Source organism: Sinohyriopsis cumingii, chromosome 2, assembly GCF_028554795.1.
Source record: "Sinohyriopsis cumingii isolate HCF-2022 chromosome 2, ASM2855479v2, whole genome shotgun sequence".
Taxonomy (NCBI): Eukaryota; Metazoa; Mollusca; class Bivalvia; order Unionida; family Unionidae; genus Sinohyriopsis; species Sinohyriopsis cumingii.
Window position 1 is genome coordinate 88357781 of NC_142962.1, and position 27663 is coordinate 88385443.

Below are 27663 nucleotides of genomic sequence, written 5' to 3' on the forward strand. Positions count from 1 at the left end.
CTGTATCGCTTTTGTATCCTCATTGTGGACTTCACTTGCCTCGGATATCAACTTTTCGAATCAACCATGTCTTGTTGAAACCAAGATATATCATCATACTTTCGTTGGCATATGCTCTTTAATAACGTTTAGATACGACATTAAAAATTATAATTATTCCCATCAATTTGGTTTAGCTATGAATCGCTCATTCATTTTCAAAAATTGTTTTTATTGTAAAAGTCACAGAAGTTGTCAACGTTGAATATATTTTTAGTTGTGAGACATCATGCATATGATTGTCAGTAAAATTACAAAATAATATAAAGGTATGGGAAACTTATGTACGATCACAAAAAGATAAGACGAATCATTCCAGATTGCTAATATGTTCGCTGAGGACATCTTCAATTTTTGAGACTTTTAAAGGTCTTTTAATTGTGACTATTGCAACTACGTTGGTTACAGTCAAACATGTACCAATAATAAAGCAACCAGCACACATATTAAGCATTGTTCGTCTATTATGCCTTTGATTAGCACCAACTTAATACTTCGCTTGCACTGACTAATTTTTGCATTTTCTGTTGATATTTTGAAACATCAGTGTGTTTGTAATCAATATAATAATCCATGCAGTTAAAGGTAATTTTCATTTTAATTCAAAATTGCAAATTATCGATATCTCTTGAAACCAACGAACCCTCTTTCAAACTGTTAACTTTAAAACCATTATAGATTGGAGGAAATCTGATAATTAATGATGTCAAACTATAAATTACAACATCTGACAACGATAATATTTACAATTATTTTGTCTTTGTTTAATCTATTTTGGTGCATAGTTCCTTCCATTTGCATGTTGTCCATTTATCAATCATGAATTTTAGCTATTTATATTCATGAAAGATGGAGAGGGTAGTGGTGAAGAGATGACACTGAATAGTACACTCCTAACCCGTCAGACACACCAACAAATAGAATCATCATTAGATGAATTATTCCTATATTGTTTATGCCTATATATTGGTTCAAAATGCATTTGTTAACCCTGAATATCCGGGAGATGAACTCCATACATTACAAGACATGATACAGCATATTCACAGCTTGGGATGCCCATTGGTGGTGATCGACGCCACAGGTGGTAAGGGTCTTTTTCAAGGAGTCTTTATATCTCTTTCGAGGTGCCCCTCTATCACGGTGGCCAGTGGACAGCTCACCATACAGTGCAGTCTTTGGCAGGCTATGATTCTACACCAGTGGATGTTGAGGATGGTGCGGAGGCAGCGCTGATGGAAGAGTTGAAGGAGGCGGAGGTTGCGGCTGTAGGTGACCCAAGATTCGACGCCATATAAGAAGGTGGTCAGTACGATAGCTCTGTAGACGTTGATCTTTGTATCTCTCTTGAGACTGGCGTTGTACCACACTCGTCTATAGAGTCTGCCGAAGGCGCTGTTTGCCTTGGACAGTCTGTTGTCTATTTCTTTGTCGATCTTGACATCAGAGGAAGGTGAACCGGTGGACTACATTCAGCTCCGTTTGGTCAGTGAAGATGCTTGGTGGCCAGTACTCATCCTTGAGAGCAGGCTGGTGAAGTACCTCAGTTTTCTTTAGGCTGACCTTGAGTCGACATTTCTGCATCCAGGAAACCATTTTTTTCCCAAACGAATAGTTCAACAATGTAATGTTTAGTGGTGTAAGTGACATGTTAGGTTGCTCAAACATGGACCGTCTTATATACTTTATTATGTTAAACTGAACGGCATGGCAAGAAGACGGTGATATGCAATTTTTTAAAATCGAAACTTAACGAGTTTAGTTTAAAATATTATTGACATTAATGTTTTGTGTTCCAAAAAACCTAATCTTTATTTAGTGTTTTTTTCCAACATCATAAGTAACTGTTTGTTGAATGTCTCTAATCTGTTCATAACCGCCACTCTAACACGACTTTATTCTCTGTGACTTTAAATAATCACATTAAAAATAACAAAGGCTACGAGTTGTCGAATGAAAGTAGTGAAGAAAAAAATTATTTTTAATGTCTAAATATACACATGCAGTAAAACGTTTACTGGATTTTGCTTCTTTCGTGTCGTGTACAACCACAAAACAAATCAACTGATTTTGGTTTATTTTGTATAATTCTTGGTACAGAAGGTTTATGGAGGCATTGACGCTGTACGTGGTAATATGTTTTCAGGAAAATGCATGGTTGATTGTACAATGATAGAGATTTCAATGTCTGAACGATAGCATCAACATATATCTGATATTCTGTACCACAAATCGTGTCGAAGATCTCATAGACAAGTCTTATAATTCTATGTTTTTATTAAGCTTTTTGAGATATAGTAGGAAACAGCTTCATATTCTAAAAGATTTTATTATTTCAGTTTTTAAGAAATGTCATTTATTATCCAGCAACGTCTGCATTGTAGTCTTCTTATGTACAATTTTGTTATTGATCAGTAATGTTTTTAGATGTATCTTTTTCCTATGGTATTTCACATACAATTCGTGTTTTAACTCCTTCATTTTCTATTGCAAAGTTTTCTTCATAGCTAACATATTCTATATACTCATTATCTTTCACGAACACAAAGTTTTCATGTTCCTTGATACTTTTGTATATGTATTCTGCTCCAGTAATTTATTTATTGGCATATATTTTCATCCCGTTCTCGACTTTTAAACCTCTCCTCTTATCTTTTGCATTTCACCAGTAAACTCTTTTCACCGTTCATTCTTTTTGTCTCCAAAATATTTTCAACATTATATATGTCATCCTGTTTGTCTTTGTGAGATAACTCTTTAGAAAGATCATTTTGTATTTCAAGCTTCTGACTGTTTTGCCAAATCTCAATGCAGAAGGTTATATATATATATATATATATATATATATATATATATATATATATATATATATATATATATATATATATATATATATATATTCTGGTAACTGAACCTGGTTATCAATGCCTCCGATCTCTTTTGTTTTCTTTGTTTTCCATTTCTTTTTTTTTAAATCTGTGGCTAGTGTTAGATTTCTTAAATCTTCAATCTTTATCCGGTTTCATTTTGAAAGAAATACTTTCACATTGTAATCTTTAAGGCTCTATATAACCCGTCTAATTAAGATATAAACTGGTCTGATCATGATGTGAAGTAAGCAGTGTTTGCCTTCTCCAGCAAATCCTGTAATGTTCCTGTTGCAACACATTTCTCTTCATGAAATTATAATTTGCTTTTTCAGCCCATGTATATTTTGTGAAAACTTTTACCTCTGTCAGAATAGATATATATCCGACATTGTATTTGTTTCAAACGCTTGCTTCCTCTGCCTACCACAGTTCATCAGAGTGACTAATATAGACACCTCTGTATACACTATTTTCTCGCTTGTTTATGTAGATGGTTCATTTCTTCTTTTCAGTGCATTTTATTTTCTGTTTCTGTTTAATTTGTTCATACCATTAGTTGATACCTCTGTAATCGACTGGATTGTCGGTCTCATAGCAAAGATGTCTTAAATATCATTCTTTGTCTGTCATTCAAAACACCCATGTAATACTTTATGTTTGATTATCTTAATGTATTAGCAACAGGAGAAGAGGACAACAATCTCAAACAGCTGCTTTATTTTCATCAATTTACAAGGTTTCTCCAATCCTTTCCAACGTGCAAATGATTACAGATTTATGTTGAATCTGGTCACTCTCTTGCTCGAATCTAAAGCAGCTTCTTCAGAGATTGAGTTACGATGGAATGCCTTAATTCCGCCTTAAATCGAACTTTGCTATCCACAAATTCAGTCACTGTTTTGTTCTATAATAAAGACTGGAACAGTAAGTGTTTACGTTCTTCCCCCTCTCCTGTAAAAGCTGTATGATTGTTTTTTGTTGTATTCGCAAGCATCCAACACGTAATTGTGCAGTGTATCTTGTTATCATGCATGATGATGCTAATTCAGTGTCACCATGATTAAATGTAAATCAGCATCTTCCGTAAGGCTTTGATTTATATCTTTTCATCTTTGAAACCAAATGAAACAGTTGTATTATCTTGTAAGTAACTTTGTAACAAAAGGTCCTTTGTCTACACTTTAATCCCTTCCAAACAAATAATTCTTATCTCTAAATACCAATATTGTTGCATTCAAGATGCAAACAACGTCTCAGACAACTAGAATTTACCACAACGCAGCTTTATCCCATTGCTTATAATGTTCAAAAAAAATGTAAAATTATGTTATGGATGAAAAGATATATATTGGACCTTTGACTGATATCATAACTTTAGGCAAAAAAGGCCATCGGCCTGTCAGTTCCGTGGGGAAATCGTCTCTTCAGTTTTGGATGTACCTAGGCGTCCCTAGAGACAGGGATGGTAGTTTTTCCTTAGAGTTATCACCGCTGATGTCAAATCAGCCGGGATATAGATGAATCACTTCTATCACGTGGTATACTAAACTGTTCTCTGTGATTTAAGGTGCACCTCAGTATCACATGTCATATGTATGACATTATCCCCTTGACTTAAACCCTTGAAAATACTTACACAGACATAATTGATATATTAAGGGAAGAGGGCTCAATTAATATAGAAAACAATGCACATCTGAAAAGAACCTTATCGCGGAAACGTTCATTGTGAAGTCATACGATATTTGCCAAGACCAAGCGACTTCAATTACTAGCACCCTAGTATAGTGCATAAATAAACAGTGCTGGAATTATAATCTCTGGATGCGTTTATTCAAGGTTTTGTTATTGCTAAACGTTCACGCGTAATAAATGTAACATTGGTCCAGATATCTCTATTACCTGAAAACTAAACGACAGCAAACTCACTGACGCAAATAAAATATTTTTTATTCGTGTTGCAAGGTAAGAACGGCTTGTCTTTTTGCATGCTAATTGTTAATTCTGAGGAGACTCAAAACACTGGGTTTTTTTACCATATGAAAACGAGAACAACAAAATTAGAACTGGTCCATTTTTAGCCTTATAGTCCTTAAAGTTTGAAAATATATCGGAGTTTTCTTTTCCGTAAAACATAAACAAGTTTCTGAGAGAAAATTTGGAATGGTATTGTGTCTGTGTATTTTATGCATAGTTTAACCCAAGTGTTAATATTGTCTTAGGCATACTAAAACTGTTAAAGCAAAAGGTCTTTTGTTCTTCTCTGTTAAGGTTTAGACCTTCTAACTTTAGAAAAGTCCAACCATTCTTTTGCGAGGAAAACATGATTTGGCTCCCTGAAATTACATACCACAGACACGTTCTTGACTCAGGTTAGAATAGACCAGACCCAACTCTTGCTGCCACATAATACGATGATAGTTTATGCTGCTAGTTCTACTTTTAAGGTTTCAAGAAAGCATCTTAGATTGGGATGTGCCAGAGTATAACTTCATGGCACGTGATGGCAGATTTGCCAGAGTATAAATCCATGGTACATGATGGCAGCTCTGCCAGAGTATAACTCCATGGCACATGATGGCAGATCTGCCAGAGTATAACTCCATGGCACATGATGGCAGATCTGCCAGAGTACTACTCCATGGCACATGATGGCATATCTGACTCTGTCCTGTTCGCAGATTGGTATGTATGGCAGAAGATTCATTACGAAGAACTGTCAGTAAAATATTGAGAAATGTACTATAATAGACTCACAAGTTTTTCTCTGTAGATGAAGGTTGCCACAGAAAGACAACACACGATGGTGACGTTCAGCAATATCAAAGCCATCATGCTAAGTCTGAGGCTGTCGCTACTTTGGTAAAGACACGGGGAATCATCCACACACGTCTCGCAGCCACGTGCGCATGGTGTGCATCTAAACAGGTTTCCGTCTGGGTTCTCCGTTGATGTTTCAGACCGGAAATAGGTCTCCAGGTCTTTCCCACTGAAGGCTTTGATTTCAGCATTCGTGTCTGGAAAGTAATATTGAGGCAGGCATACGCACATGTAAGCTCCTGTTGTGAAACCTTTACCGGTGATTTTCTCACACTAGGAAGAAAAGAAAACGTTGTTTTAATACCTCAGTTGTATTGTTCTTCATTCGCCTAAGTGAGAGAAGGGAAATGTTTGGCGTCCGTTAGACAATCAACATGTCTGGCCTATGGATTATAAACTCTCTGACATACGCATCTTTTGCATCTAATAAATATTTTTGGAGCTCATTGGTTATTCTCAAAAAAGTCTAAAATAATCTAAGAAGCGGAGTTTGTTGTCTTGGTCAAGTTCATATTTAGTTGAGCTAAATACATGTATCCTGATAGTAGTTCAACTTGTCAGCATCCACATATTATGTCATTATGTACACTTTGAAAAGTATTGAAAGAAGAACTAAGACAACTAATACAATGACTATACTTTGTCCATTTCATCTGAGTTATGACCATGAATCCAGTAACGTTTAACATCTTTTTTAAATATAAACTCAATTTATTTGAAGACCATTACCGAGTACTATTAGGAGTATTATATATATATATATATATATATATATATATATATATATATATATATATATATATATATATATATATATATATATATATATATATATATTTAAAAAAAACCAAAGCTCAGATATATAATTTTGCTCTATTTCAAGCTACAGTACAGTTTTCTCCCATCAAGATAGCTAATACGCTGAATAAAAACTGTTGATTTTTAAAAGGTTTTGTTTATAGCATGACGTAAATCACACATCGTGAGCAAATTTGCCTCTATCAAATTTTGTCTTCGGGTTGAAACAAATTTGATTTGAAAATTATACTACTTAAGATCTCATGTTATTCGAGAAGAAGCACATGTTGTGCTATCTTTCAGACTCCAACCCTTTGATCAAATTTAGACATTACTTTGTCGGATTATATAATACCTTAACTGTATATGTCAAATGGTGAACTGTCCATATGATCACACCAGGAGTTGAGCACTGACCAAATTTATCTCCGTTTTTACTGTTTAAATGTCATTAAATATGTTGAATAATTTGACTATATAAGTGATAAATTTTATATACAGGGATGACATAATTAAATTTCATACTCAGTAAACTCACAGTTGAGTTGCCTTACGTCATCAATACTGCTGTATCATTTTGTCTCAATTAATACTATAAACAATTGACCCTTTAACCAGTTTTAAAAACATAAAACGAAACAAATCTCTGAATCTGTTACAAAACTAATCAGCTTAGAAAAGACAAAGCTGAAGATTGCTTGTAAATCTTTTTAAAATTGAAGGTCATCATCTTTTTCATTTGCAAAGTCAGCAAAATATTATAAAGAGTAAGAATTTGTTGCTACATTATATTAAAGTGTATAGACAGTGTCCCCTGTGCGGATATGATTTAGGCTGGTAGAAAATTTATCAAATGGTGTAAACCTTACGCATGTCTGTCAGGTCTCAAGTATTGCGCGTGAGACACACATTTTGTACAGAAATCACGCTCAAAAGCACAGCGTGAATTTTTCACGCATTCATAAAAATGTCCGTGAAATACGCTCTTCTAACTAACTCCGATGAATGTTCACATTTGCGCAATGCGATTCCAAAATAGACTTACTGTCGCATGAAGTCCTTTTCCCTCCGCTCCCCTCCCCACCCCCGTGCTTCGCAACATGTCCTCAACCTAGAAGATGCTGCTCCTTGAGAAGCTCTCTGTTTTGACACTTATAGACCCTTGACATCTTCGGAAATGCTGAAGGTATATCTGGTATGAAAAATTTAGGGGTAATATTGTTCATAACTGATTTTGTCATTTCGTCACAGTGACCACCTGTTTTGGCCATACACTTTAAACACTAACTATATATGCTGGGGATAACATAGAATTAAAATGAGAAGAGTTGGCCCTTTCTGCGTAACTTTTGGCTGAGGTATGGTCTTTTTGTATTGGAAATACGCTCCATATATTAGTGTGCAACACATGGAGCACGTACATAAATAAATAAAGACTAACATCACTTCTGTCTTCCACTGGTTAATTACCTATTTCCTTTTCAAATGCGTACCTTGGTTGTTTCTTGACATAAATGAGTGCCACGAAAAAGGTCCAGTTTTTTTTCGTTGTTATCACCTGTGGAGGAATCTTCATCACACTGGTTAATGTCAAGATCAGTCATATCGATGTCGATCGTTGCCACGCCCCTGAAATGGAGACAATCATAGTTTCAAGTAAGTAATGTAGATTATAGCCACGCCCCTGAAAAAGACACAATCACAGCTTCAAGTAAGTAATGGCGATTGCAGACACTCCCTTGCAACAGAGATAATCAGTTTTAAGCAAGTAGGCATCTCTGTATTAAATTAAGTGGGGGAAAAAGAAACTAAAATAGTATTGAAGAGTGCTGACGACGTTGGTCACCTGATCTATTTGAAACAGGAATAATTATTTTCATGTTAAACTGATTCCTTGAAGGTGGATTAGTTTTGCCTTGTGGGGTTGTCGAGTGCAGTTGGGGTTTAAGGCTAGGTAAATACCTTTAATGAGTGTAATCTTGTTTTAAGGCTAGGTAAATACCTTGATCATGACATGAATGCATGGATCGGATTACCTCTTAAAAAAGAACATTTTGAAAGTACATATATGAACTTAACTGCAGTTACATAAACGCAAGACGCAGTAAAGTTTCCAGCAGGCCTCAAAATAGTTTCATGTGTTGGTTGAATATTTTTTGTACCTTGCTGTGGCAGTATAACACGGTAGACTATTAAAATAATGGATGTGAATTGTTTTCAAAGTGATGCGTTAAAAGGCACTTCTAGTACAATGCTTACATGTTTTGTTTTGTTTTTAACGACGAACCATTTCTAAAGATTATAACTACAATTAAGTCAACAACATATAATTTTCTCTTTGCTGATAAATTGCTGGCCACGTGCCAACAGTTATTTCCCTTGAAGTTGAATAGCGTTGTTCGCATAATTTTCACTTTTATATTTGGATACAGATGGTTTGGATCGAGTTATTTTGATGGAATAAATGTTTGAAAGGTTTTGCGTCCCAGCAAGGAAAACAGAATGTAGCTAAAAAGTTAAAAAGTTCCAGTTTTGGAGCAGATGCCCCGGTGGATCAATGGTTAGCATGTTTGACTCATGATAAGATGCATGTGGAATTTAATCCGGTCTTGATCATGCCCAGTTGAGTCCCTACGCGTTGCAATTCTATCCAATTGCCTCGGTACGATATATAACCTGTAGTGTGTTGTTATTCCATTAAACAGAAATCAATCAATCGATCGAAATGATCCAGGGGCGCCAGAAGAATTATTTTCGGGGTGGGTGGGTGGTGCAACATGAAGTGGTCAGCTATTAAGTTTTACAGATGTAGGCCAAAATAAGTTTAGAAAAAAAAATCGGGGATGGATCCTTTGCCCGTAATGTGCAGAAGCTTACGAAATAAACATATCACCAAACACTTATGAACATATCACCAAATACTTCAGGTACACCTAATGTATTCAATCGCATGCAACATGCATTCTTTTTATGGTCTTCAAATGTTTAAGTCTGAGTAAAATAAATGCTTAACTGCCCTTTTGTTATTCAAAAAGTGATAAACCAGATGTCACAATTTCAAGCTGAGTTTAAATCATCGCATAAGTGCTGTAAAACATATACCCAATGTTCTTCCTCGCAAATTTTGAGTTTCCCAGCTTTTTGTCAAACCTAATTAAAGAATTATTTATCTTCAGAAAAGTTATGAAGATTTGTCATATGATTCTGTCTAGGCAATTTGGAAACGTTTCTAAAGAAAATAACAACCCACCGTTTTATTTCGTTTCAAAGGCATGCAGTGTGTATGTCTTCCGATTTATCGTTTACATTACTCTGCACTTGAATCTTTTTACAGAAGCATATAGTAGTTCTCCGAGCAGTTTACACAGAAATAAACGCAATTGGGTATGATCACATGGTTCTGTTCTGACCAATGGAAATCTTCCTTACATCTATCAACTGATACAGCTGCATTTATTTTATATATATATATATATATATATATATATATATATATATATATATATATATATATATATACACACACACACACATATGGAGTAAATCTGCAGTCTAGTTTTTGGTACGCTCAAGCAAGGGCATCATTATCGACGCACAGTATCGATTGTTCAGCCTAGTATTCGAATCGCATTCTACATTGAAGTTATTCAAACAATAAGTAGCCATTTGACATCAGATAAATATGTTGCCGACTGTACCCAGATAAATGCATATTAAAGTGTTTTAAAAATGACTATGATGACTTGAATCTCATACAGAACATTATCATTTCATCACTAACAGAGATATTGAATCAAAAGTCCATGATATGTTGAAGAAGCGAGCCACAGAACCGTTGGTAAGTGGCTGATCCGGTAGTATTCGCAACCATGGACGATGTGAAGAAACGATTTCGCATGGACTCTAGAGCTCTGATTTCGTGTACCGAGAAAGAGGCAGACACTTTTCCTAGAGGCGTTGTTAATCTTGATTTGCTATATGGCATGAGCTGGTTCCCGACATTATATCTGATGCCGAGGTACTGGCAAGTGGAAATCGAGCAGACTGACGGATATACGACTGCATTCGCAAGAAAAAAGGCCTATATTAATTCAAAGTGATGTTTTTTTTATCAACGCACTTGGGACATTGCAATGTCAGTAACAACCCAGTTACATTGCATTGAAGTTCCCTGGAACAGGTGAAATCCTTCACGTACCTGGAGAGCATTATCAACCAGTAGGGTGGCACAGACGCAGACGTCAAGGCAAGTTTAAGAAAGGCGAGAGCAGCATTCATGCAGCTCAAGAGCATCTCGAGCTCCAAAGAAATTTCCTTTACTACCGAGATCAGACTGTTCATCTCTCTCCAACGTACAGTCAGTCCTACTGTATGGAGCAGAGACCTGGAGATTCACCAAGTCGACCGTAAAGAGGGTTCAGATCTTCATCAATAGCTGCCTAAGAAGAATTCTCCAGATCCGCTGGCCAGACACCACCAGCAATACTAACTTGTAGCAGAGAACATCACAGCTTCCGTTAGATGACGATATCAAGAAGAGAAGGTGGGGTTGGATAGGACACACCTTACGTATACCGCCAACCAGACAGGCATTGAGGTGGAACCCTCAAGGCAAGCGGAGAAGGGGCCGACACCAAGAAACACCTGGCGACGTAACCTTGAGGTGGATGTTACTAAGCTGGGTCACGCCTGGAGTCAGCTCGAGCAGATGGCACAGGACAGAAGTCTCTGGCGATCTTTTGTGGGCGGCCTATACCCCTGCAGGGGTGACGTGCAAAAATGTAACATTCGAGTGTCTGATGGAAACCGTCATTACATGGCTGCAATATGAAGTTTGCTTTATCTTGAAAGACGGCGTGTTAGTATTTGGAATCACGTTTGAAAAGTTGCTTGAGAGACAAGCTCTACGTATATTGAAAGAGCCGATTGGAGGCTGAGGAAGCTCTAACTTTGTAGGTGAAGCTTTGTCCTGTTGGATGCGCAATCTTTCTATCTGAGATTTCGTCATGGTTATGTAGATCGGGTCTTTGTACTTGCCCAGCTTGTTGAGAAGCTTTCGCTACTTTTACTTCGAAAACTACTGGATACCAACATAGAATCAGTAAAAGTCTACTATTGCTATCATCATGCGCAGTTCAAACACTCCGCTTCTGAAGGCCAGTGATCATTATGGAATCAGATCAATAGATTCTGAGTCAGATCTGTAATTATGTTCGGGAATTAGGAATCTGTTTGTTGATAATGGGGAGAAATCAATTACAATCTATGACCAGAGGTATGACGTGTGTGATCTTTCGGGGACGATTGACTTCCGGAGGAGTGGATAATGTCAAGAAACCTGTCTGTGTCGACATCTCCGTTTATAGCTTTGCTATTAGACTATAATGTTGGAAAGATATTTCTAAAAGCGAGTAATTAGTCAATTTCGAGGAACAGACGTCATAATGTACAGTATTCACGAGACTTTATGGTAGCATGGATCAGTTTTGTGTTATGTATATTTGATTTAATGTAATTGCTTGTTTGTTAGTTTAATTTTTTTAAATTCATTTACATGCTATTGTAATGTAACTTTGTTTACTAGATTTGACATTTTCCAGGAATTCAGTTCAGTTCTGTTTGACCTGACTATTATTGATAAACATAAATAATATAAACTCTGTATCTTGTTTCTGATCTTGATTCAGAACCAGTGATAGTTTTGGTAAACAGCTCTTTTTAAAATTCTTTCTCAGCGTAATAATTATTAACTTAAGTCAAGGCCATACCTGGACGACGTGATAATTATCATGTAACAAACTTCCATTCCTTCTGGAAAAATTAACTTTGGACCCTATCTGGAATCTGTTTTACGTTAGTCTTGTGATTTATGTTTTGATAAAGGATAGTCCGTAGAGTTCCAATAATACCTTTCGACCAGTTTGAGTTGAATTTAATTTTATTAAATTTCAAATGATTCGTTTCCTTGGAAATACATAAGTGCTCCTACAAAATTATTGGATAGAAATATCTATTGCAAGTGATACTGAAGTCAAAACAGGAATAGTACTTACATTGATTCAACAAGAAACTGTTTACACAACAACACTTCATAGGTTACAACAGACGCCATCGTCTTCCATTTTGGATTTCATCGGGATTCGAACTCGGTTTCATTCAGAACTTTTTATTACTAGGACTTCTATCTTTAAATTCTTGTATTATTTTTTATTTGATTCGTAAAACAGTAAATTATCTTGTTTCTATTTTTACTTGATATTCTAATGAAATAAATTATTTGTTTAATTTTACAAAGCTTATTGCCTTCACTCTTTTATGTTACTCTTTGTAAGACCCCAGATTTGTAACATTTGTTATCATGGAACCTAGTTAATTTATTAATATCAAGAATTCTCGGAATATTCTAACATATACGTGCTCAGTCATATGTAGTAAGTCGCATAAAAAACCAGTCTGCGGCTTTGAAAAAAAAACGTACTGATAAGTCATACGAATGTGAAGTATGAAAAACTGCAATTGTGAAATTAAAGTCTAGAGAATGTATGGCCATTAGTTAATTAAAGGAAAATTATTTGTAGTATTTGCTGGTTTAAAATGGTTCAGTTGTACATCGACAGTTGCCCTGAGACTATTGGACATGGGGATACCATCGACCTGAAGTAGCAAGCTTCACTCTCGTGGATATTTTAATTTGCTAGATGCTGTATGAGCCCTGGCAATGATCAATTATTTACTAGTGCAGCCATGTCCACTGAAAACAATCTATCCATGTTTTTGTTTCATGCAAGGAATAAAATGAAAGTTTCTGCAAACATCTTGTCGCCTTTAGAAATAAAGCGATTCTTTCACAGACTATAAGGATCTTTCTTAAATGGGTTGTAGGAAGACTAGAAGGAAGGACCAACAGAACATGTGAATTGATTGACCCGTGTTTCAGTGAAGGTCTAAGTATTAAAGTACGACAATCACGCATACACTGTATCTAATTTTAATGAAACACTTTAAATATTTTAGTGAGTAATGAAAAAAATAGTATGAAAAGTCAAGCATATTGCGAGAAGAAATTAACGAGCTAGATGTGTTGTAGGAGAAACTACTAAAGGTTGATGTATATTCTGGTCGATGATTAGAATGAATTACTCCGCCTAATACGGTCAGCAAGCAAGTCGGCAAAACTAGGGTAAATTGAACGCGCACAAGAAGAAAATGTGAAAATGATATTAATTTAATAAGACTTGTTTGCTCGAGCACGTCTAGAGTTACAAATCAAGCCGCTCCTATTTGAAATCAGTATGGGCTTGCGCACTTCAGAGTATATAGAAGTTATGCTATCCTTACATCTTTTCGACCATGAACCTAATCTTAACACGAATCAGAAGCGGGAAATTTAAATGACATATTGATGGCAGCAGGATAGGTCAACGAAATTGTATGTAACTGTCAGAAGTTGACGAAGAACAAACAAGTTGTTACCATGACGATTCGTCCTACCCATCCTACATTTCATTAGCATATTTTATTGAGTGGCGACGATGTTATCGCATATCCATACGATTTCGCCTCACGACGAATAGAGGAGTAAGGAAAAAATATAAACAGAAGTTAAAAAACAAAAGATGGAAAACAACAAATAATAACGATAAACGAGAAACCATCTTTTAAGAAAGGTCTTCAATATTTAAGTTGTGATATATGTGTGATAGTCTTAAACATGCCTACATATCTAGTTATAGTTTCCGAATACTGTCTCTGATGTTAGCGTTCTCTAATTCTAGTTGTGTTGTCATAGTGTTCTGGGCCGTAGTAACGTCATCTGCTATAGGTTTATTCATGTTCTGAAGCAGACACTGGTGACAACATATACTATATATATAATCGTGTTCTGAAGCAGGCCGTAGTAACGTCATCTACTATAGGTTTATTCATGTTCTGACGCAGGCCGTAGTAACGTCATTTGTTATAGTTTATTCATGTTCTGAAGCAGGCCGTAGTAACTTCATCTGCTATAGGTATATCCATGTTCTGAAGCAGGCCGTAGTAACGTCATCTGCTATAGGTTTATTCATGTTCTGAAGCAGGCAATGGTAACAACATATACTATACATATAATCGTGTTCTGAAGCAGGTAATGGTAACAGCATAAGTAGTGAATAGGGATACCCTAGCGACAAGGGGACTTTCATATTAAACTGGGGGGGGGGGGGTGGTTGTACCCTGGCGACAATGGAAAATTTAACATTAGAGAAAAATGTTTGTACCCTGGCGACAATGGGAATTTAACATGGGGAATAAATCGTGGGACTGTTGAGCGACAATGGGAATTTAACATGGGGAATAAATCTGGGACTGTTGAGCGACAATGGGAATTTAACATGGGAATAAATGGTGGGACTGTCTAGGGACAAGGGGAATTTAAGATGGGATTTTTTTATTTTTTTACAAAATAAAAAAATTAAAAAAATGGGGTAGGCAATTGAAAGTCTGTCTCTTTTCGAGAGATTGGAGTGGCCCTGAAAAGGGCCTTTGGGTTTCATCATCTTCTTCTTTTATTTCCTCCACTGCTTCCACCAAGTTCTCACTTTTACCAGTATTCGTTTCTTCTTCTCCTTCTCTGGCATCCAGTCTGGATGACCTATTGCTCGGAATTTCTCCTGTATTATGATCCAATTGTTGTTGAGTTTGTCAAAGGCCTCTTTTTCTTTAAGTTTTCCTTATCCTTTCGTTCTTTATTCCACTTGTCTTTGATTTTCTTTACTTCTTCCTCCATTACTTTTCTCATAAGTTCTTCCGACTTCTTAAGCTGGTCCAGGCCCTTTTTGACAAAGGACCACTCTGTCCATTCCATTACGTCTTCCAAAAAGCACCTTACTTCTATCACATTATCCATGGCTTCCTTTAAGTGACCAGTCTTTACATACTCTGGATCTATAAAGCCTCTTAGTCTTTTTACTTCTTCTTCTATCATCTCTTTCACCAGATCCATAGCTAATTTCAGGTTGATCATTTGCCTTCTGACAAAATCTCGGGTAACTTCATGTTTCCATTCTCGTTCAATCCTTTCCACTCCATAAGCTCCATCCACCATCCAATACCAAATGTCCTTCAACTGGTTAAACAATTCTGTTACAGCTACCATCTTTCTTGTCTTTATTCCGTAGAATGGTTCCAACATCAAACTTTGTGGGTTCTTATAGTTAAAGCGCGGACGTGATGGAAAACATCCCCTAAAACAAAATTGATATTACCCAGATCATTATTTAAAACGCGCGGACGTGAAGGAAAACATCCCCTACTTTTCTCATTTCATATGATCTACTACTCACATACGTGAAGCAGCAATAAACAAACCCAAAATCTACTATTCACACACGCAAAGCATTAAAATGAAACCCCAAATTTACTATCCACACACGCAAAGCATTAAAATTAAACCCAAATCTACTATTCACACAAACGTACGTGAGCGCTTACAAACACAAACACAAACACTATTAAAAAAGAGTGAGTGTTTATATTCACACTACTCTACATACACACATTGTCAAATAGATTACTATATCTTTTCTAGAGATTGGGGTAGCCCTGAAAAGGGCTGTTTGTTTTTTTGAACTCAATGACACCTGGTTAATGATGGCACCTTCCAGGCCTGGCACCACACACACATCTTCTTCCCCAGTCTCCTTTCACTCTTTTTGGGGAGAGAGCAGAGGAGGGTAAGTGGCTTCAGAATCCCAATCTTCTGTCTCTGGGATTCTGAAATTTCCTCCCTCCTTTTCTTCCTCTTCTTTGTTTCTTCTCTCCTCCTCTTTTATTCTTCCCTCTTCTACTACGGCCTCTGTAGCCAGCTCATTTACTATACGCCTGGCATATTCCAGGTGTACATGAAGTTCAAGCAGTTTTACTAGTCTGGTGTTCATTCTCTTGATCAATCAACAAGGGTAGCTAGACTGCCCAGCGAGTTTCAATTTATACTAAAAGCGCGGACGTGAAGGAAAACATCCCCTAAAACAAAATTTATATTACCTAGATCATGACCAAACAACGCGCAGACCTAAAAGAAACACTCACTCACTTTTTTATACTACCCATTACTAATTTAAAAATTTTCATTAATCACTTCAATATACTATCCACATACGCAAAGCAATCAAATCAAACCCCAAATCTACTCTCCACGCACGTCAAACAGTAAAAAATATGATCATTATCTACTATCCACACAAACACATACAATCACACCAGAAAAGAGTTAGTGTTTATATTTACACTACTCTACATACACGCATTGGCAAATCGATTGTCATTTCTTTTCTAAAGTATTGGGTAGCCCTGAAAAGGGCTGTTTTTTTTGCTTGTGTGAAGTTGAAGCTAGGGCGATCTTTTAGTTTCTAAGAATGCGACGTCCTCTGATGATAGACTTTCTGACGATAGGTCTGCTTCTTCGGAAAGAGAAGAAGAACTCTTTGGTGTCGATACGACAATCGACAAAGCCTCTGTCAGGTTCAGGTTCCTGCTGCTGCCGTTGTTGCTGTTGCTGCTCTCTCTGCTGTTTCTGAAGTCTGTACTTCTCTGTCCATTCTTCTTTCTCCCTGTTCACTTCTTCTCTGAAGAGCTCTTCTATCAGGTCTTCAGTGACCTTTAGCATTCTCACATTCTCTGTCTCTTCTGGCTTCGGTATCAGACTGTGTCTGACCCTATGCAAATTCAAGTAGGCTTCGTTTAGCTTAGCTAGTTTGGAACACATCTTCGTAGAAGGATGAGTCGACAATGGATGGTTAGACTGGAGGTTACCCCGGCTTTAAAGTCAAAGCGCGGACGTGAAGGAAAACATCCATCCACGGTTTTCGAGCCGCAACGTTCAATGAGTGTCATGAGAGGGATAGTAAGAAGTCAAAGAGCATGAATCAAAATTCTTATAGCCAAACAAAAGACAAAGGATTTTTTTTTTAAAAACACAACATTTTTTTAAATTCAAAATCACTTAAAACTAACAAACAACTATAACATTTTTAACAATAATCCAACAATATAACATCAAACATTTTTTTCAAATCACAAACATTTTTTTCAATTAAAACTTTACTTTAAACAGGGCTGACAACGTTGTGAATGAAATTGTGATTTCCACTGTTGGAAGTCATTAGGCCATTGATGGACACTACGTTTCCTAGCTTGAGACAAAAGATAAGCATAATGGTCACAAAACCATCGATCTACTTTCACATCGTTTCTAGAAGAAGAACGAGGATCAAAATGAGTCACTAAATGTTCTAACGAATAGCCCAGGCTGCGATGATGCAGAAAATACACACAATATTGTCCACACACTAAGGAATCTGTGCCTTGTAATTTCACATTATTGAATCGGGTGGTCTGAGCATTTCTTCTCATAAAGTCAATGATATCGTCTTCCAAAGGGGGCAATCCATAGGAATCGAAATATTCCACACATCCTTCTTGAGGAAAGTAGACGGCTACCCAGTGGGTCCCTGTTGATGACATAAGTTTGATGGTCTTGAGGTTTGCGATGAGGGAGTTCATCTTTAGCACAGACGACAGGATTCCAAGAAGCCGTATACGAACTGTGGTTCAAAAGGTAATAAAGTTCCCAGGTATCCATTGATTTGTGTGTTTTTTTCCTTTTTCTTCTTCACAGGTAATAATAAGTGATCAATTCGATCCTGACTTTTTGCTTGAAAATGTCTGACAAGTAACCGTTTCTTCGCTTCGTCTCCCCACTCTGATTCAGGACAGCTTAGATACGATGGATCTCTTGAGTGGTTAATGGTGGACAAGAATGTTCACGCAAGTCTTTATACCACTGATGCAACACGACTTCATCCGAGATGAGGCTCCAAGCTTCGTCCAGATACTTGTCCAGTTTTTCTTCTTGACTCAGCATCAGGCATTTATCGTGTTGAATTTGACTGGGATGATCGTTTTGACATCCATAGCAATCTTTCTTGATCAATTCCGTCATTTTTTCGACCAAGTGTTTGGCAAAACAGGAGACTAAATGGGCTTCTTGTTCTGGCCATCTTGACTTCATCATGATAACTTCTTCGTCTTGGGATTCTTTTTCTTCTTCTTCTTCTTCTTCTTCTTCCACGGTCTCCTCACATTCCATCTTCAAAGTTTCTCCACTAGGTAAAGAGGGATAACAGTCTTCCATGGCTTCTAATAGTCTAGAAGACTTCTCTCAAACTGTTGATTTCTATCGTATTATCGAATTCTGCATACAGGATGACGTCCACCGTTTCATCAGGGACTCGTTTTGCAAACTGAATTTCCACACGAATCTGGCCTGATTTTATCGGGTGGAAATGTCCCTCGTCGCTGCCTTGGTCTGGAGTGAAATCGAAAGCCCACAAAGCATAGCCTCTTGCATAATCTTCGTACGATATGCCATGACTGGTGTTGGTTCCTAACTGTCCGGTAGCTTCGTACAAGGACAAGTACGACCTCAAGTAATTCTTCTTGTCAAAGTCGGGTTCGAAAGGTCGGGTACACAAGGTTTTGCCATCGCGACTGACTTCGATCTTGGACACGCCAAAGTGTTGAAAGTAGAAAGGATTTTTATCCGCAGCTCCGTTGAAGGCTGTATTCTCGACGATACCAACGATCAAACGTTTGGGTAACTGTCCTTGGAACAGATGATCTTCGATCATGGATCGCTGTCCCTTGGGAATGGTGAAGGTTTTCACTTCCACGCGTCGTATCGGATACTTGGCGGTCGTTCTGCTCAACGTCTGACTGATGTCGTTTCCCCGTTTAGGTAACACTTCCACACGGCGTACGTAGAGTCTGGCTTCTTGGATTTTGGTTTTGTAACCGTCACTATCAGCCATTAAATGGAAAGCTGTACTGCTACGATTCAGTCTCAGGCGGACATCCACCCCGTTCAGCAAATACTTTTCTTGCAACCACATGTCTAAATGCAAACGATCCATCAGTTCTAAACTCTTTCCATCTTTGATTTTGTTTCTTCGTTCTACAAATCCCTTATTGTATTCTTTCTTTTTATCAGTTGTATCAGTTTCCAATATTTCAAACTGGTCTGCATCGTCAGCTTCCCATACCACACAGGCATTGAGATGAGTGTTCTTGGCGTCTATTCCGTACGTCAAGAGATTTTCCAGGTAGGCACGATAAGGGTAAGTATCCATGCTGCTACTGACTAGTTTGTTATTCAAGTACAAGTCCACTGCACTAAACAAGGAATGCATGAAATTGTTGACGGGAGCTATTGCTTCAGTGTCTATATCACCTCCTGTCTTATCTAGAACTTTGACTTTCAGGTACAAGTAACTGCTATTCAGATCGATGTAATCTTCGGGCTGTCCTTTGATTTCAAACTCGATGGGAGCGGAATCGGTCAGTGAGGAGACGGGATGAAATTCCACCCATTGGGATTCTTGCATGGTCATCATGGTGGGGGGCATGGCAAACAGTTCCAGTTCTGACTTGGAACAGGCGCAAGACTCTCGGTGCATCATTTTTTTCTGTTTTTTTTGTTCTTTCTCAATAATCGAAAACGTCTAAGTCTCGAACGGTTCTTATTTTCTTTGTCTTTCTAGCTTTAGACGTGTGAAGTCTGGTGAAAGGGTGCTTTCTTCGTCGTCTCTTTCTGCCTTGCCCTTGCTGAATGCCTGACTCGGTAGCGTGCAGGGCATTTATAGGAGCTTCTCGTCGGCTCAAAAGGTCTTTACCCGTTTGCAGCAAGACATTTATGCCTGCCCTCATGAAGGCTTCTTTGGGATTTTGTTTGTCGATGATGACATTTTGGAGAAATTCTTTGCCTTGCGTCAGTGCGGCATCTTTCAAGGCGTGCAATCCGCGTGTCACCATCGGTTTCAAGACTGGGGCCACGGAACGAAAGGCCGATTTTAGCATATCTCCTAAACCGTGTCCTCGCTGTCGAGCAACCCCTTGGTACACTGGATACATGACTTACGAATCGTGAGAGAACCGTTTTCTAAAATGGAGTTTCACCGTGACTTTCCCTTTGGTGAATGAAATATTTTGTCCCAGATCTCCTTTTATAGCAATGTTGACACTGTCCAAATACGACTTACTGACAGGCAAATAGTGAGGATGAACAAATTCGCGGTGGACGTGATAGGTGTTTCCACCTTCCTGGTCATTGGTTGTGGCACCATCCACTTTGAAAGGAATGACACGCAGTAACGGCACGGAGGTGTGTCCCACCACGTTATACTCCACCACATCGGAATACACGAACATCAAATTCAGTCCTTGGTTCAGTTCTACAGGGAATCGAAAAAACTTGTAAAATTCCATATTGCTGTTGATCTTCGGTTTAAGATTTGGAGCCATTTTTGTGTCTCCACCTAAAATATCAAACAAGTCGCGATTGAAACTGATGGACAACGTTTGGGTATCCTGAAATTTCATCAGTAAGCGACGAGCCACTTTATGGTACTCCAGGGTGACACTTTTTTGATTCTGTTCAGGGCTTTGCCAAAGGCTAATTCAAACCTGGAAGCAATGGTATCCACCAAATGTTGGCCACTAAAATAAAACCCTGACGAAATTTTCAAGATGTAAATACTGAAGAGTGGATTGTTGGCTGGTTTTACGTCGCCTGAAAACGCTATCTCATTCATGGTTTCTTGCAATTGTTGGTTCAGGATTTCGACCTCAAAAGTGTTTTGCTTTTCAGTGATGTTTTGGATTTGTGTTGAGTGAATCATTTCCACCAAAGCCACTTCCCAATGGGCTTCGTGATCTAATGGGATGGCCTGAGGTAATTTGGCCGTGTAACAGCACAACGTGTTGTGGGGAAACACCTCCATGGAACTGTCACTGGGTAAGGTTAAGTAAAATTGGTTTTGGTGACTCATAATTCCAGAGTTCTGTGGCTGTCCGAGGGGTTACTGGACGTCAGAGGCGTGTCTCCGCCCAAAATGAGGTTCTGGTTGTTGGAGTGGTGACTGGCACTGGCACTGGACACAAGGTTCCCGTGGTTCCCGTTCGAGGAGAATTTCAGGGAGGGATTGGGAAGCAGGTAATCGATGCAACTGCTCAATAAAATGGTCCACAATTGTTTGTCTCCTTGTTGCAAACTCAAATTGGCAATGGCTGCCCCGATGACACAATACACCACGAAGATTTGGCAGAAAAAGACGATTTGCGTTTTAGGCACACGTTCTCCACACCACACCCACAAGGGTTGTTTTTGTAAATCTTGCAGAGAAGAACTGGGTGAAGGAGTGGTCGACGTAGCTGCGTCTGTGTGAAAGGGCATGATGGTCACTTCTTTTTATAGTCGATGACTTGCGAAGCGTCGATCCAAGAATCAAAACTGGGCGGATATCCTTTCCAACGTACTTTGACTTCTTTGACACGTCGTTTGCCCACTTTACGGGTTCTGCGTTCGAGAATGCTTTCGATATCATACACGTCGTCTTCTTTTTTGGTGACACGTTGTAACTCGGGCTAATAAAACGTTCCTTTGAGCACTTCTCCGTTCATGTCTTCCAATTTATAGACTGCAGTATGACGGCCATGTACTCGTCCAGTGACACGAAACAATTCGGTCATCCAGTTAGGTAAGTAACCTTTGTCGAAAGTGCGTTTGGTTTTGCCAATGCGCACCCAATCTCCTACGGTCAACTCTCCACTTTTCTTGGGGACAGCCCTCGTCGGGGACGTACCAAACAGGCGCTCAAACATCAGCACTTCGTTGTCGGGAGTCACTTCTTGTGGGGCACGTCCAATGCTTCGATGGTAAGATTGGTTGTACGTTTGCACCAGGTGCGGTAAGATGTTGATGTACTTCAGAGTGTGGTGATGCGTAAAGTATTTCCACATGCGTTCTTTCAAAGTGCGTTGAAAACGTTCCATGATGCTGGCTTTGGTTTCAGGATTCTCGGTGGTAAACAAATGAATGTCACGTTTCTTTAATTCTTTTTGGAAAGCTTGGTTCAGAAATTCGGTACCTTTGTCCGTTTGCCATCGAAGAGGGTGACGACCGCTTTGTTTCAACACCCGTTGCAGGGCTCGCACTAACTCGCTGCTCGATTTGGAAGTCAAGGGCACGACCCAGGCAAATTTGGAAAAGACGTCGATGACACAAAAGAAATATTTGTAGCCACGATTGTAGCTGGCCAAATGAGAGACATCGGCTAAATCGGCTTGCCATTGATGATCGATGCCTTCCACTCGGATGCGATTTCTGGAAAACTTGCGTCGAATGGGTTTGTGTAAAGTGTAGGTAGCTTGTTCTTGTAACCATCGTTGCACTTGAGGTAAACGGAGACTTTTCAGTCAAATTTTGGCAGCACGATACAATTTTTGAACTCCTGCGTAACCTGCAGGATGGGAGGGATCGTAGTAAATGCTGACTAACACTTTTTCCATTTTTTTTGTTTCTTAATAAGTCACCCACTCTTCGGTGATGCTACTTTGGGTGGGACGAAAGGGTGGTTTGGAAACGGATTTACGTGTCCGATGGGCTACGGGAGTAGAAGTCGAAGGTAGTGGTGGTGGAGGTGGCAATGGAATGGCGTTGGTCTTCTTTTCTTTTTTCACTTCTGGCTTCCCTTCTTTCTTTTTCACTTCTGTCGAAGGAGGAGTGGACATCATCTTTTTAACCCAAGCTTTCATTTCTTCTCGTTGGGGTGTGGGGGACGGGGTCAACAAGGATGCTGCAATCTTACTTGAAATGGGAGCTGCTGACGGTGTTTGAAACACTTCTCGCATCTCTTCTTCCTCAGGTCTTCGTGGGGTAGCATCTCTGGTGACGCCTGGGGATGGTAGTAGTGGTGGTGGTACTGGTGATGGTGCTGGACTTTTCATTAAGGTCTTAAAGTCTTTCAGAGTGGGTAGAGCTGTTTCGTCTGAAGCTTTCTGGTGAAAGAGTTGCAGTCGTTGCAAGAGTTGACCGTACTTTTGCGATTTTTCTGTTTCGGACAAATCTTGGCGATCCATCAAGGACTGCAATTCGTGTTGTAACTGGGACATCTTGCTCATATTGGGATTGGGAGGTAAATGCGGGGTGCGTTGTTCTTGCCAACGATGGTATTCCATCCATCGTTTGTAAGGCACTAAAGCTAGTTTTCGTCCTTCCATGGGGTTGTCAGGGGTCGATTCTGAGATCTTGGGTCTTCAGAGCGCCTTTTTATCTTGCTCCCACCAGTCCTCCCAACATGGTTCCCAAGACTCCTTTCAGCAATGGGCCTAACAAGAGGGGTAAAATACCTCCACGTTGGACCAACATCTTCTTTTGACGAATGGGAATTTTCTTTTGAACCATTTGGCGAAGAACGTGACGATGTTTGCCTAAGCATTGTTTCTGGTGTTTGGATCGTGCTTTTCAAGACGTTCAAACAACATTCGCACACGGTATCGATGACCTCTTTGGAGGCTGATTGAATGAGTTTTTTTCGTAGGGGTGGAGAAGCTTTGGACAGGACAGATAACATGTCCCCATGTTTGACTAAACGAGGAGGCAGTCCTTTCCTTTTCGTTCCTTGGGGTTGTTTAGAAGAGGGATGTTTTCTGGAGGGTGACATCTTTGAGTCTTCAGCACCAAAAACACTGATACCCCTACTTAGTCACAGGCCTTTTTTATACTGGAACTCGTCGCCACTGGTTGTCTTTACGGCGTATCAACTTCAGGACAGGCATGACACGTCGTGCAGGGGTACGTAACGGACTAAATCGAGCCAGTTCTTGCTTGGACAAATCCAGTAAACTTTGTAACATGCCCAATCACTCTTGGACTTTGATTTTGGGAGAAGGTACTTTGTGAGCAGCGGCCACTGCCACTAAATTGGAGGGTCCTGCCACTGGGGAAGTTCTTGGGATCATCAACGGAGAAGTTCTTGGTGTGATCAACGTCTCCAAGTACTCTTCAGTTCTTGGTGTCATCAACGGAGAAGTGGATGAACTTGAGGCTGCCGGAGACGCAGTCACCGCCGTGGCAGGTCGTGGTTTGCGAGTGTAACGTGGCGGCCTGGCCGAAGTGCCTCTCTTGCGACTAGTTTTCTTCTGTGGACTTTTCTTTTTCTGGGGACTTTTTCTCTGTTTCTTTCTCTGAGGTCTTCTTTTCGTTTTCCGGGGTGGTGTCTGGTAAGAGGAGGGTCCCGCCACTGGAGAAGTTCTCCTTAGGGACCTGGTCTTTTTCTTCTTCTTGGAACTTCGTTCGACTTTTTTCTTGGGGAGAACTTTGGGGGCATTAGGATCCCATCTTAAGAGAGAGCGAATGATGACCCCTCCTAGAGTACCGCTCCCTCCAGGTTTCAAAATGATTTGTTTTTTGGTTTGAGTGTCGATGCGGGGATCGGCCAGTTGGGTCAAAGCGACTTTGCTTCGATCAAAAAAGCGTTTGGTTTGATGAGGAATCTGAATGATCCCTTGTAGCAATTGACGTGCTGTCACCGTGAACCATCGTAAGACTTCTTTGAGACTAGCTTCTAAGACACGAGCTCGTGTTTGTGGATTTTTTTCTCGACTGATGTCATACAAGGCACGAATCAATTTGACGGGAAGATGCGACTGAAGGGACGTCATGTTCAAACTGTGTGAGACAGACGAAAAGGGTCTGAGGTTTTTATAGATTTTTTTTGTGGAGTGAAATTAAGTCGAGGATGGAGACGTGTACAGGACAGGCCCTCCGTCTTGGCACCAGTGGTGAAACAAGTGGGTACAAAATCGCAAATCATCGGGGGTCGTAGGTTTCAAATCGACGAGTAAATAGGCGTGTGGAGTTTGAGTGGCATCGTCGTACGCCTGATCAGCCAAGGCGTTCCTAACTGTTTGGCTAAGACTTGCACTTGCGATTTATCTCGAGGGCTTTTAAACAAGACCACGTAATGCGCATTGAGACTGATGGTGCGATGGGCTTTACTTTGTTGAAACAAATTTTGGGTAATGTAAACAACACTGGCATTACGGTGATGCCCTTTCGCGTGAACCACAGTTTAATTTCTTCTTCATCTTCTCCTAGCATGTCGTCGAAAATGACCAAATGGGTTTGACGGGAGTCAGAGACGATGCCGTCGTCTTCTTTAGGAATGCCTTCCACAAACACGATGGAATCGCCTTGACCTTCTCGCAAGAGGCTGTACGCCGATTGCCACTCGTTGTAACACCACACGATGCGTTGAGGTGGTCGATCGATCAAATGATGTTTATGTTCGATCAAACGTTTGACGAATTCGGTTTTGCCTGAACCGCTAGGTCCAGCAATGAGCATGTTAAAGGGATGGCGAAGATACAAAGCCTCCCAACTGGCACGATCTAAGTGTTCGTCGATGACTTTGACAGTAGAGGAAGAGGGAGCAGAGACAGCAGAGGTAGCCATAGTGTCAGGAATGTCACTTGTGACACGAAAACAGACCAGACAAGAGTTTATATACTTTTTCAGAACACGTTTATTGAATATTTTAAACATGAACACGAAAGACAAAAATACATAAAAGCCAAAGGCTTAAGTACAAGGATAAAATTCACATCAAAACCATTAACGTGGGATAAACACAAGTGTCTGTACAACATGTTTTGGGTAATGTTCTGACCACTTCTATATGGGGTAAGGTAACACAAGTGTCCTTCCGAAAGGGGCTTTCAGGCATGTCAACAACAGTCCTGTCCTGGGTGACGGGTTCTTCTGGCACTGTCACTAACACAGGTTGAAAAGTAACTTTTTTCCTTGAACAACTCTCGTGCATACTGGGCCACTTCTTGGGTCCAAGCCTCAAAATTCCATTCTTTCCAGGCACGGACATCTGTCCAATGGGGGTGCAAGTCACAAGCTACACACACATCGTCATACACGTCTTGGGTAGCTAAAAGTTGACGAATCTTTTTTTCCGTAGAGGTCGAGAAGTATCCAGATGAAAACGCAAGGCTTTGAGCAAAAGGAGTCTTTCGTGACCATTTAAGGCCATTGGGGTGGTAAGTACTGATCGTAAAGAGTCCACAAGGAATCTGCTGGTAAACGAAATCCTAGAAAACAAGTCACTAAGACACACACCACTTGTCGACCCAAATTGAATGGATACAGTTCTTCTAATAATCGATGGTAATGATCCACGGTTTGAATATGGTCATTGAGTTCCTTCCACGGAATCTGTTCAATTACATGTGGCATAAGTCGTGGCATGGCAGCCTGTTTTTATAGTCTCTTTGTTTCGGAAACAATACACGTACTTTCTAGCCAGAGATCTTCGTTCTCCAGTGGGGAATCTAAATCTTGCATACTGTAACCGAAACGTCAGAGTTCGTTTAGATGTTTCCTCTTCCGCTAAATAGATTCCTCGTAAAATATGTTGGTAATCCTTTAACTCGTCTTCCTCAATGCGTTTCCCTAGGTGAATCTCGAAGTAACCAAAATTATCAACACGTCGATCATCGGGGGCCTGGAAGTATTGAACAAGGTCTGGCCACTGAAGCAATTTCTGACGAATCAGTTCTTTTATACCATTCAGGTACCAGTGGTTAAAAATCTGGTGACGTAAGGGATGCAACTGTTCTTTACGTTTGACTTGTATTTTGACCAGCTCTCGGTAAATGCTTTCTCTCAACTCCACAGGCAAAGCACGAATGTTCTCTTGTAAAGTATCCATAAACAGGTCATACTAAATCCTCTTTTGTCTGACGGAAGAAATGTACCGTTTGCACAGACATGGTTTTACTTCAGTGTCAAATGTAAATCATTTACTCACTAATTTACACATTACAATTCGTTCAGAAGTTTCCTCTTTCACTAAGTTGACATTGTGTAAAAGATGTCGGTAATTCGTTAACTCTTCCTCTGGAATTCGATGCAGTAAGTTTACATTGTAGTAGATAGAATCATCAATAGCAAACCAATCCTTTTTAAAACCAGGGGGTTGTTAATCAATGTCTGTCCAATGGAACACTTTCAACTGAATCAGTCGTTTTATAGCATTCAGGTACCAGTGAATAAACATCTGGTGACGTAACGGATGCAATTGTTCTTTACGTTTCACTTGTATTTTGACCAGCTCTCGGTAAATCCTTTCTCTCAACTCCACAGGCAAAGCGCGAATGTTCTCTTGTAAAGTATCCATGAACAGATTATGGTAAGTTACTTCAATGTCTCGGTCCCACTAAGGGTAAGTAATGACAATTCGGTGACCATCGA

At 39.4% G+C, this 27663-nt stretch overlaps 1 protein-coding gene across 1 annotated transcript in view; it reads right to left on the reverse strand.

Annotated features, from left to right (window-relative positions):
- Window positions 1-27663, reverse strand: part of LOC149805336 (putative G protein-coupled receptor CG31760) — an 80852-nt gene that overhangs the window by 37540 nt on the left and 15649 nt on the right. The window contains exons 6-7 of the mRNA XM_089934086.1: window positions 8021-8156; window positions 5667-6002 (exon numbers count right to left, since the gene is read on the reverse strand). Coding sequence (XP_089790212.1) covers window positions 5667-6002; window positions 8021-8156 — 472 coding nt within the window. The remainder of the gene's footprint in view (window positions 1-5666; window positions 6003-8020; window positions 8157-27663) is intronic.